Source organism: Limulus polyphemus, unplaced genomic scaffold, assembly GCF_000517525.1.
Source record: "Limulus polyphemus unplaced genomic scaffold, Limulus_polyphemus-2.1.2 Scaffold981, whole genome shotgun sequence".
Lineage (NCBI taxonomy): Eukaryota > Metazoa > Arthropoda > Merostomata > Xiphosura > Limulidae > Limulus > Limulus polyphemus.
Genome location: NW_013666591.1, coordinates 117,261 through 128,781, shown reverse-complemented (window position 1 = coordinate 128,781; position 11,521 = coordinate 117,261). Strand labels below are relative to the sequence as shown.

The window sequence follows — 11,521 nt, the reverse complement described above, 5'->3', positions numbered from 1 at the left end:
ATCCAGTTTACATTGTGATAAATATATTACTTTGAAACAACTATTTGGAATCCATCACACTTTGTAATGAAAAAGGATGTACCAATTATTAAATCTCAGCTTGCATTTCTTTCGTATTTTATAAATGAAATTGTTAAACAGGTACAGAATACATTACTAAGTATTATACCAACTTTCCTGAAATCATGAGGTAAAACTTCTTTCTAGGAGACACTGATAAACAATGGATTGTCTACAATGTCACCATGCTATAGGTTACAAGCTGATTTACTTTACAATTTTTATCATATTGAAATCGAAAGTGTAAAAAATGTTAAATTCACAAATACATTTAGACATGTGGAAAAGTAGCACTTTATTATTACTTTGTTCGCTCCAGGCTGAACTTTCTAAATCTTACATTCAATCAAACCTTACATTTCAGCTGCAAATCAAAATTACTGCATAGATCAATACACTGTTTCAATCACATTTATTGAAAATAATATATAGTATAAAAAATAATTTCAGACAAAATTTACAAAACCATATTAAGGTATAGTCCATCTTCAACTGTTGATTTTGTAATGACAACATCATTTAATGGTTGATCTTCTTTGTTGGTCTTCAAGTTTTCTATTTTATGGAAAACTTTCATCCCTTCAATAATCTTTCCAAAGACCACGTGGTGACCATCTAGCCAGGGGGTGGGCACAGCAGTGATGAAGAACTGACATCCATTTGTGTTTTTACCTAAGCCATCAAAAAGGTATTTTATATACAATAACAATAGGCTTCAAAAACTCACTTATCCAAGCTGTTAGGTGGTTACAGGGATTAGTGGCCTGTAATCATCTTATCTTATTTAGTAAACAATAACTTTTGACTGCTATTATGCTGTCATGTTTTGGTATGTAGCCCAGAGAAGGATTGTTAGTGAGGTATGAATGAAAAACAACATGCAGGAGTGATATCCACTAGACTGTTGCTCTTTAATGATGGCTTTGGATGTTATGTTTTTAAGTAATAGAAAGTAGGATATGCTAGATAAAATACTTTTAAGAGGTGTTGAAGGCATTTTAATTTTTACAGTAGACCACTAATTAAATTTGACTATTAAAATCTGTTAACATCATCAAAAACTAACTTTATTGTACTGATGTCATTAAACCGAAGAGAATAAACTAAAACATGAACTTGTTAATAAAAATTAAAAGTTTATGATAAAAAATTAAACAGGAAATGCTAAGAGTTTAAACAACTTGTATGTATGTGGTGAAATGCTTTGGACAATAAAATATACATCTGTTGTATGTCAGCTCACCTGCATTAGCCATACTTATTATTCCTGCACCAGTGTGTTTAAGCTTGAAGTTCTCATCAGGAAAATACTTTCCTCCATGCTCATTGTAAATAGAAATAGATCCAGAACCATTTGTACTAACAATATCTCCTCCTAGAAGTTAGAATAATGAACTTATATAAAAACAATAGCAAAGTAATTTTTTAATTATTTCAACTCGTATGAACCAAATTATCGACAATGTCCCACTGGTTACTAACATATCTTGCATAAAATGTTAAATGAAAAATGGCATACACACACCAGACATAATGTCTCATTCAAAACTAGTTTGAGCATTTTGCTAAATTCTCATTAATGAATAATGTTCATTAATCATTCATAATTCATAATATATTGTTGAGTGGGTCTTCTAAAACGATTATACAGTAAATCATAATTCAAAGTTTAATGATGATAAAATGTTTTATTTCTTGAACTTCAACTTCTACATGTTAGCTTAACTAACACTCACTGCTCAAGTAATTCTATATAATTTTTTATTTAGTAATGATATTAGTTTAGGGCCAGGTTGTGGAATGAATTTGAAGTCAACAGGAATTTTATATTTAATGGCAAGATTTCTCCAAGTATTGATTATTTTGAGCTGATTTCAGGAATAAATGGTAAACTGCAGTGTGAATTTATTAGTGTCAATTTTTTTGTTCTGGTGGTTGTGTGAAAACTTTTTGACAGTACTTTGGGAAAATTTGTTAGTGTTTATAAAGGTGATTTCTTCATCTACATAGTCAGTTGAGCAAAGTCTTGAAACTGTGTTTATAAGATTTCTCAGTACATTGATTTTTTGTTTAGATTCATGGGCAGAATTCCATGGAATTAGAGACCTGTGTGAGTAATTTTTTGGTGAATTTTGTGTATCAGATCTAATAGTGTTAAGATTAAGAAAATATAACTGCTTGTTATTTTTGTGTTTAATGGTGAATTTAATGTTGGGGCAAATGGAGTTTGTGTTCAAAGAAAGTGTGTGTGTTTGGTTGAAGTGAAACCAGCGAAATGTCATAAAGTGTGGATTGTATGGCTTGTGTTTCAAACTGGGTCATAAATATGTTGTACATTTGTTTCTTTCACTACCCATTCATGCTTTCTCCAAACCTTATTTTCTAAAAACTGGGTTCCTTGTCATTAAATTTATTTGCTAATTGTCTCATTCAGAGAGAAGTACTTCTGGTATTTCTAGCTTCCTTAAAAACAAACTCAGTATTCACAAAACTGAAGTAAAAAAAGACAACTAACAAACTTACTAACTGAGTAATCAATCTAGAATCTATAATAAATATACCCAAGCTCAGTGGCTCTAAATGTCAGGGATGTTGGTTTAGTGTAGAGCTGTTTTGTATACTGTTTTACGATTTAATTTAAAAGTACTTTTAAAAGTTATTATTGTAAGAAGTAGCCTGTGAAATTTTGGAATCAGATCTAGCTGATCTCAGTTGAAAAAAAAGGTTGAAAACCACTACTTTAGCTTATCTCACTTTTTATATAGTTCCAATAAGTTCCTACTTTTTAGATAAGTTCTAGGCATAAAGCCACATGTTCATCATGTGATTTAAAACTCCCTAGAACCAAATATATATATATATTTAAATAAAAAACATAGCCTACAACATATACTATTATTTTCTATTTAAATGTTTCATAATAAGATTTTGTTGCCTTGTTATAGAGCTTTATCAGACGTGTTAGATACAAAAAATTATCCTTATCGTTTTACCTTTGAGGTGCCAGAAACAGTGATAGAAAATTGTCGATTTATCGATTGATTCATTAAATTCTTAGTAATTATTTTAAATATAATCAACAGTAAACAAGTTGTACATTAGTTAATCTTTGTGTTATTTACTTACTTCTAGTCGACCAATAACCACAAATTTTGACATACAGTGGAACAAACAATTTACAAAAACTATCAAACAGATTTATTCCAAATGTGAAATGTAGCAGTTTGAGACATTTAACTTAGAAAAAAAGCAGGTAACATGATAATAAGCCTCAAAAGGTATACCTTGTATCATGAAATCTTTGATAACTCTATGAAACTTAGAACCTTCATATTTGTATCCTTTGTAGCCACTTCCAGCAAAAGTCTTAAAGTTTGCCACAGTTTTGGGTACAGTTTTTCCAAACAAGCCAATGACAATAGTACCAGCGGGGTCACCATCAATGGAAATTTCAAAGGATACTTTATCAGTAATAATTTCCCCTTCTCCCTGCAAGAATAAAAGTTATTCCATCATACTAAGCAAATAAGTTGGTCAGTCACTTATCAACATGTAAATCAAGTAATTTGTTAAACCTAACTACAAGTTTGAGGTTTTAAATCGTTTCGTACTAAGGCTTCGCTTGGCTATATTAGACTAGTTATTACTTGAAAGTTGAATATGAATTGCTTATAACATTCAGTACTGGGTTTGAGACTTAAGATTGTTGAATTATAAACCAAGCCTCGTTGAAATTTTCTTTTTACAAATTAGTGACTGTAGAAGAGTAAAAAGTTAAGCATATTTAATTTGGACTGTAGTACTTTCGAAGCTATAAATCACGAATACCGGCATCTACTCACCTGTATCTGTTTGACATAACACGTACAGTTGTGCTACGATGAATTTTCTAATACGTATCGTGTGATACTGATAGTGAAAAACTTATCAGATTTTAAATGACTTTATAATTTAAAAAATATTATTATTTTTATTATTAAATATTTTTGTTTTGTTTTTCGTTAAAATGAAAGCTGTCAGTTATTATCAGTTAGAAAGATATATAAATATTATAAAACAACTGAATACCGGAAGTATAACTCGCCCACTGTGAATCGCTTTCTTCCGCCCAGCAATCGTGATACAGTACTAATTCTGGTCTCCGGAGCAATTAACTCAACCTGTATGAAAAATCAAACTACTGATTTATAAACAGTTCTAAAGCATAACACCAACTCCCATCACCAGAAGATTTGAAGATAATTGTGAAATAGTTGTCCAACCTGTTTTCATAAATAGATATTTTTTTAGCCATTGTAATGCAAAGATTTTTTACTCTATTTTTTTATTATCCTAATTTATTTATTTTTTGTAAATGTAATGTTTTATATAAGTTAGTCTCATGTTAAACAACCCAGAAGTCGGAAATGAAAGCGGAGAAATAAAACGAAAATGTAAAAAAAAAAAAAGACTACGCATTTCATGCACAAATATGATTTATGAAGAAACGACACGCCATTTTTGCTCGAAAACATGCAGTGTTGTATACAAGTCAAACTTTTATACATATATATATATACAAAGTTTTAACCGTTAAATTAACATTTGTATATTTTTTCTTTACTGTTTCTGTTGCCAAGGGAAGGTCAACAACACATACATTTATTACTTAATTAATTGTGCCAGTTAAAGGTTCACTTTCCTGGTCTTCTGTTTGGTAAACTGACAAATTATAGTGCAAAGCCCAGTGAATTTTTCTTGGGCATAGATGGAACGCAGGTGATTAGGGTTGTTCCAGCCAATACGAGAGGCTAAACAGCAGTTTGAGAAGAGTGCCTGAATGAAATTATGTTAAATGCTTTTTAAAATTTTTAAATATTCGGCTTTGATTGACTATATATACATATATAAACTAAGTGAAAACCCTGTTGTATACAATTTATTACATTCTCAATTACCAGGCCAGCATTTCACTTTCTTTCGAGAAAAATCATTAACTTTAGCCATGAAAACGTGCCCCTGAGCCACTAAGGGCAAATGTGACGATCATTCCTACTATTAGCAAAGAGTAGCCCAAGAGTTGGTGCTGCCTTCTGACTTCCTTCTTTGAGGTCGACTGTTGGAAGTTTAGGACGGCGGCAGATTACCTTAATGATCTGTCATAAACAAAGAAAAACTCAACATTTTGTTGTGTTAAGATGTTATAACGTACAGAATAAAAGGTAAACTATTATAAATTTATTTTAACATTGACTGACTACTTTATCAGGACCACGTCCATGGAAAGGGCAGGGAGGCCGGGGAACTTTTCCTGGGACACACAGCGTTCAAGGGGCATTATAGAAGGCAGTGGAAGATCCAGAGTTAGTGTTTTGAAAAGATGGCGCCGAAATCGTATGAGAAATCGTACAAACGAACCATGACATTTTTTTTTGTTACTTTCGTTTGGGGAACCATGGGCCTTTGGACCCACCAGTGGTAGAAGGCAATACACCCCCCCCCCCCCAGTGGCAGAGCGGAATGTCTGCGGACTTACAACGATAAAATCAGGGTTTCTATACCCGTGCTGGGCAGAGTATAGATAGCTGATTGTGTAGCTTTGTGCTGAATTACAAACACTTAGTTCAAAAATTACAGATGAAAACATCTAAGTCGAATTAACAAACCCTGGTCTTGGGTTACACAAAATACAGTATGAAATTGCACAAAATTTGACACAAATTTGCTAAGATTATTGTATAAGCAAAAGAAAAAAATTAAAAATAAATTATATTTAATATTTATATAGTAGCGTGGCTTAATGGCTTCACGCTTTGGACTCGTAGTTGGATGGGTGGGTAGTTCGAGACTAGCCCGCGTTATGCTATTGTGTCCTTGAGAAAGATACTTTACCTCACTTTTTCCAGTATACCCAGCTATATGATGGGTACTTAGCTGGGGATTTATCTGCGGTGGACTGGCATCCAATCTAAGGTGGGAATAGGTCACTATTCTCATCCGCTTGTATCAGTAGAGTCGGGGTTCGAAAGCATTGGCCTTATGTGTCTTGTAAAGGAATGGTAAGGTTTTTACTAATTTGTATAACTTTCTGGCTTTTGAGTTTTATTAAAATGTATTTTAAAAGCACTGTTTGTTAACTCTAAATTAGGGTTCTATCCCTTTGGTGGGCATATTGGAAATAGTCCATTCTGCTGTAAGTTGTATTTTTATCATTCTTATTTATAAGTTCAATCACATGATGTAATAATTGTCTGAAGTTTAATAGCTTCATGAATGTTTTAGCTCTTTGTGGTATCTCAAATGTTCGAGAAATAGTGTACATTGTAAAAACACCAGATAAGAGAGAAGTAATCAGTTAGTTTGTCAATAAACGTTTTAGTGAGTTAGTAAGAGTTTGTTCGTCAGTGATTTGGTTAGTATATTCGTATATTCGTGATTAATTTAGTCGTTCAGTTAGCTCGTTATTCGGTGAGTCTGTCAGCGTGTTTGTTGTCGGGCGCTTAGAGAAAAAAATGCAAGTAGCTTGAGCTATATTTGTGAGTTAGGTGTACTTAGTTTCGGATTATCTTTTGAAACGGTGTTTGTGATGTTAGGTCTACCAGTGAATGCAGCCTGTATATACATAACACTATTGAAGAAATAAATTAATTCGTTTATGACAAGTGGACTGTATATAGTATTATTTTCAGTGAGGAATCCCACTGTGCCTTAAATACATTTGTTTTAGGACTGCATGGAACATCTCTTTGCCATGAGGGTCCTTCTGCACTGTTATTGAGCCATTGAATAATTGGTTTCAGTTATTCGTCATCACTGACAAAGATCACATCTTGGACTATATTTTGTTGTACTTTATGTTGGTCTTTTTTATATCCCATGTTTTTTTCTTGTCACAGTGATTACACTCTTCATTAATATACAGTCTTTGGAATAATGTACCAGTATTTCCATTATTCCATCCAGAGCAAGGTGCGATGTTAAAGTTCTACTTCTGGAGTTTTTGGAGCCATCTTGCTGTTTGGTCTTCTGGATTATGAAAATTCACCAGCCACTTAAAAGCCACCTTATCTATCTGGAGTGTAAAATCCATAAAGATAATAATGGAGGCGATTCAGAGCTCGAATAACACTTAGTAGCTCCTTTGAAGTTGTATAATCCCTCTTTCTATGACATTCATAGTCTTGCTATAGTAAGCAGCCACAATTCCATACCAGATACTTACTTGTAACAAAACTGCAAAATCACTGATATTTGTATCTGAAATAATTATATGTTCCAGAGTTGGGTATGCCAATACCAAAGTAGTGGTCTTTCTTTAATTATTGTCCTATTCTTCCTGCTCTTTTTTAATTTTCTGTCCCGTTCTTCCTGCTGTTCTTTTATTCTATTTTCTCTTTCTTCTAATTTCCTGTCCCATTCTTTCTGCTGTTCTTTTAATTTTCTATCTCTTTCTTCTTATTCTTTTTTAATGCTCTGTATCTTTCTCTGTGTTCTTCTTTCCATTGTTCAATCATGTCTAGCAGGCTTCCTATCTCATTCTGTGCATTTGTGCTAATCTCGAACTAAGGTTGAAGTTTAGTTAAAATTCTATTTTAGTTTTGCCAAAGTAATACCCTGCTTTTGACACAAAGTTTTGTAGCGTTATTCTTTTGTTGGCAGGTTATTTTCAATTGTCTGATGTAAAATAAGTCAACGTCCAGTCTACATAACTATCAGAAAGTAGTATATTTCCTTCTTTAACGTCTCTTACAAGCTTGGACATTTGTAAACTTTGGTAAATTATTAAAGGCCTAGTTACAAATGACGCTCAAACCTCTAACAATACTAGCAATAACGCAAAATCAACTTATTTTTACAAAGTAACTCATTAAACGCTATAGCAAACACAGATCCAAATACTTCAGAAAACACACCGGCTGATAAAACTATCTTAACTATCCCTCAACTATCCTCTCGATGCTTCGCTGACCCTGTATTTTTAATCTACCCACGTTCTAAATAATTTGCAAAGCTTTTCGTTCATTAATTTTCCCAAACGTGAGGCGCCCTCTAGCTAACGTCCAAATTACAACATTAAAAATATAGTTTATAACTATATGTGGCTATTATTGTATTATTGCTTTTGAATTTAATTAACTTTGATACCTTCAAGGCCTAAATGTTCTTCGAAAGCTTAGTTAATTACAGTTTTTGTTTTCCACCATATACAGACTGACATGACCTGGTGGTTATGGGTTAGGGCACTTGACTCGCAATCTGTGAGTCGCATGTTTAACTCTTGTCGTTGAAAATGTTCGCCCTTTCAGCTGTGACGACGTTATAATGTGACGGTCAATTCCATTATTCGTTGGTAAAATAGTCGAATAATTGGCGCCGGGTGGTGTTGACTAGTTGTCTTCCCTTTAACCTATCACTTCAAAATTTGATAGTCCTCAAGTAATTAAACGCGAAATGCAACAAACAAACAAAGAAACCACAACGTACACAGAAATTTGAAATTATAAAGTATATAAAACCAAACCCACGCACATCCTGTTTCATTAAACCATTCGAAACAATCACAGCAAATTCTTGCTTTTTTCTCCCACTAATTAACTAGTGAATAGTTAACGTTACTGTCCAATTTTAAAACATTTTCACGTGTTTCAGCATATAATAAAGAAAATTGTTTTAAAAAACCCAAGAGATAAGTGTCATATGTAAATTTATTCATTGCTAACATCAGAAAACAAACCAAGATAATTGAACCAATGCCCTTCTTCGATAAAACTGTCGTAGTTACGTCATATTCACATTGGGGAATAGGAGCCAGGCAAATGTAATCCATTAATTGCTTGTGTTTTTATAACTGTGGAATATTTCCACTGACTCTTTTATTGCAAGTTTAGTGTGGTTGAAATATCTTCTTTAGTTTCACTGACATGTTCTTATAACTAGCCCCACTCACTCCCACGCAAAGTTAAACGCAGCCATTCTGCTACATTGATGTCTGGTTGAGTATAGGAACAGACTAGACAGTTCTGATAAACGAAACTCGTGAGCATGCGCAGACCCCTGCATGGTAGTAATGCGCCACCCTTACAAACATATATACACTTGTTTTTGTCTACCAAAGGAGCGCCTCTTATCATTATTTTACACTATATTCGCAACTTTCAAAATCTCGGAATGTATGGAATACATTAACTTAACTATTTACGAAAAACAAAGTAAATGATTTTATGTATTATGTTTAACAATTACTTTTTTAAATAATGAAGCTGCTAACGAATTAATATTTTACGAGCCATTGCAACAGACCTCTGATAAACTAAAAGTAAAATTAAAACCGTTATGCTCTTATTCATTGGAATATAACGAAATGCTTCTTTCATCCCCAACTGAGTTTTTAACCTTTCTATGATGTATAATGTAGCAATTTAATGGATGTAACTTTGGCGCAGTAAAAATTGTTATAGATTAATGACTGGAGTTTTATTTCTTTTTTTTTAAGATTCTATCTATAATTATTTAAGGAAGTGTACAGGACAAAAAAATGGTATCACCTTTTAGATTAGGCTAATAAAAGAAATAATTATTGTTAAACTCTACTCTGATTAAGTAAAACGGTCTCTAGAAGATGTTGTTAATACTTACAAAAACAAGCTGAACACAGCAACACACCACCAAGCTCAGTATTACACCCTTCATCGTTCGAGTTTCCTCCACGTCAGAATAAGTTCAGCGCGAGCTCATATTACGACCGTAAGCTCGGAAGAGCCCATTTCAACCGAAAGGTCATTCACCAAATGTGATTGGATGCTTCAAACATCTTTGTTATAATGAGAAACGAACTTTTAGAGTCTGATAAGCGAAAAACGCTTCGTAGATTAGCAGACGATTAGTTCTGCTGCTGGGACTTAATTTAAAAGTTCGATATATACTTTAACAAAAGCTTCTTTTAGAAATTACTTAATAAGGACTTTATTTAATATTTATGCAATTATGTGAAAATTAAATCCTTGAATTTGGCCTAGGACAAGATAATATCGTTTAGCTTTATCATTCTCTAACAGAGAAATATGCAAGTTACATGTTTATTAGAAACAACATTAAAAAAATCAGGATTGTGTATTGTTTTTGAAAAGGTGATTATATATGTATTGATTTATCAGGGAAGATTATTGAAAGGCAAACCGTTAAACAGTCTTCTAGAGAAACAATTAAACAGTGTATAAAACAAGAGTAGTACATGTAAAACCGTCGAGGAATATGTCTCTTAAGTGCGTATAAAAATTGCTAACGGACACACATCTAAGCAAAACAAAAAAAAACGTGTAAAACGCTAACGAATCTAATATAACAAAAAAATATATTTGTGACCATCAGTATGAAGAAATCGTTATAAAAATGGCGTTATGATGTTAAAGTTAGTATGACATAAAAGTTTGTAAAACCACAAAAACGCATGAATCAGATTTTAAACAAAATCATAAACACCAAATAAGTCAATCCAAGCAAGGATGACTGTTTCTAGATTTTCTTTGTTCGCCCCAATGAAATAAGTCTAAGAAAAAATGTTCTTATAGAAACCTCCATAGATAAAGTACATCGCACGTACATTAGCCCAGTTAAATTATCTATATTTTAGTGGCGTCTCCTAATGTAAATAAAGAAGGCCTTTCGGGAAATTTCTTGGCTCTGTTCCATATGAAAGTTATTCTCAAAAGTCTAGGATTCACCATGTTCCATTTTTATTATTTTTCATTATTGTGTGAAAATGCCTTCAGTTTCAAATGTTAAGAAATAATACGTTACCACTAGTTACAACTTGAATTTATTAGCAAATACTAGAACTAAATTTTCGCCTACTCAATCAACGTGTATGAAGTGACAGTTGGAATTTTCTAACGTAATAGTGAAAATCATCCTTTGTAACAAATATAGAGCTGACCAAACTTTATTTATTTGAACGATTCTCATACGATAACAGAGTGGCGAGTCCGTGGGCGCTCACAGAAATATTTTCAGGGGGGGGGGGGAAGTGTATGTAGGAGATCAGCGTTTACAGTGTAAGTCAACAGACTAAAATAATAGGTGTTATTTGTGCTTAAACGCAAACACAAATTTACAGTTTTAATAAAAATTACTAAAAATATTTAGTTTTAACTACGATGTTAAGTTTACATCAAAATACGTGCATTTTTATGAAATGTAAGGGGGGGGGGCACATATCTCTTCTTGCTCCTTCCTGCGGGTGCCCATAGGCGGGTCCTAGTAATATTGTCACAGGCAACATATTAGTATTTACATATTTAAGTCCGATGGTTCAGGAGTAAGTGTGAGGATTATAACGCTAAAGATCAGGTTTCGATAACCACAGTTGGCAGAGAATAAATAACCCACTGTATAACATTGCGTTTAACAACATAACAAGCTTCTTTTTCGTCATCCTCCTCGGTGATTCAGAGGTAAGTCTGAGGGTTTATAACGTTAAATATCA

At 32.9% G+C, this 11,521-nt stretch overlaps 1 protein-coding gene across 1 annotated transcript; it reads right to left on the bottom strand.

Annotated features, from left to right (window-relative positions):
• Positions 1–334: 334 nt before the first annotated feature.
• Positions 335–9,830, bottom strand: LOC106461536 (peptidyl-prolyl cis-trans isomerase-like). The gene is made up of 4 exons (XM_013921368.2): positions 9,676–9,830; positions 3,345–3,549; positions 1,304–1,435; positions 335–732 (listed from the first exon to the last, which is right to left on the bottom strand). Exons 1-4 carry the CDS (start codon positions 9,727–9,729, stop codon positions 518–520), a joined length of 606 nt encoding a protein of 201 aa, XP_013776822.1. The 5' UTR covers positions 9,730–9,830; the 3' UTR covers positions 335–517.
• Positions 9,831–11,521: the final 1,691 nt, after the last annotated feature.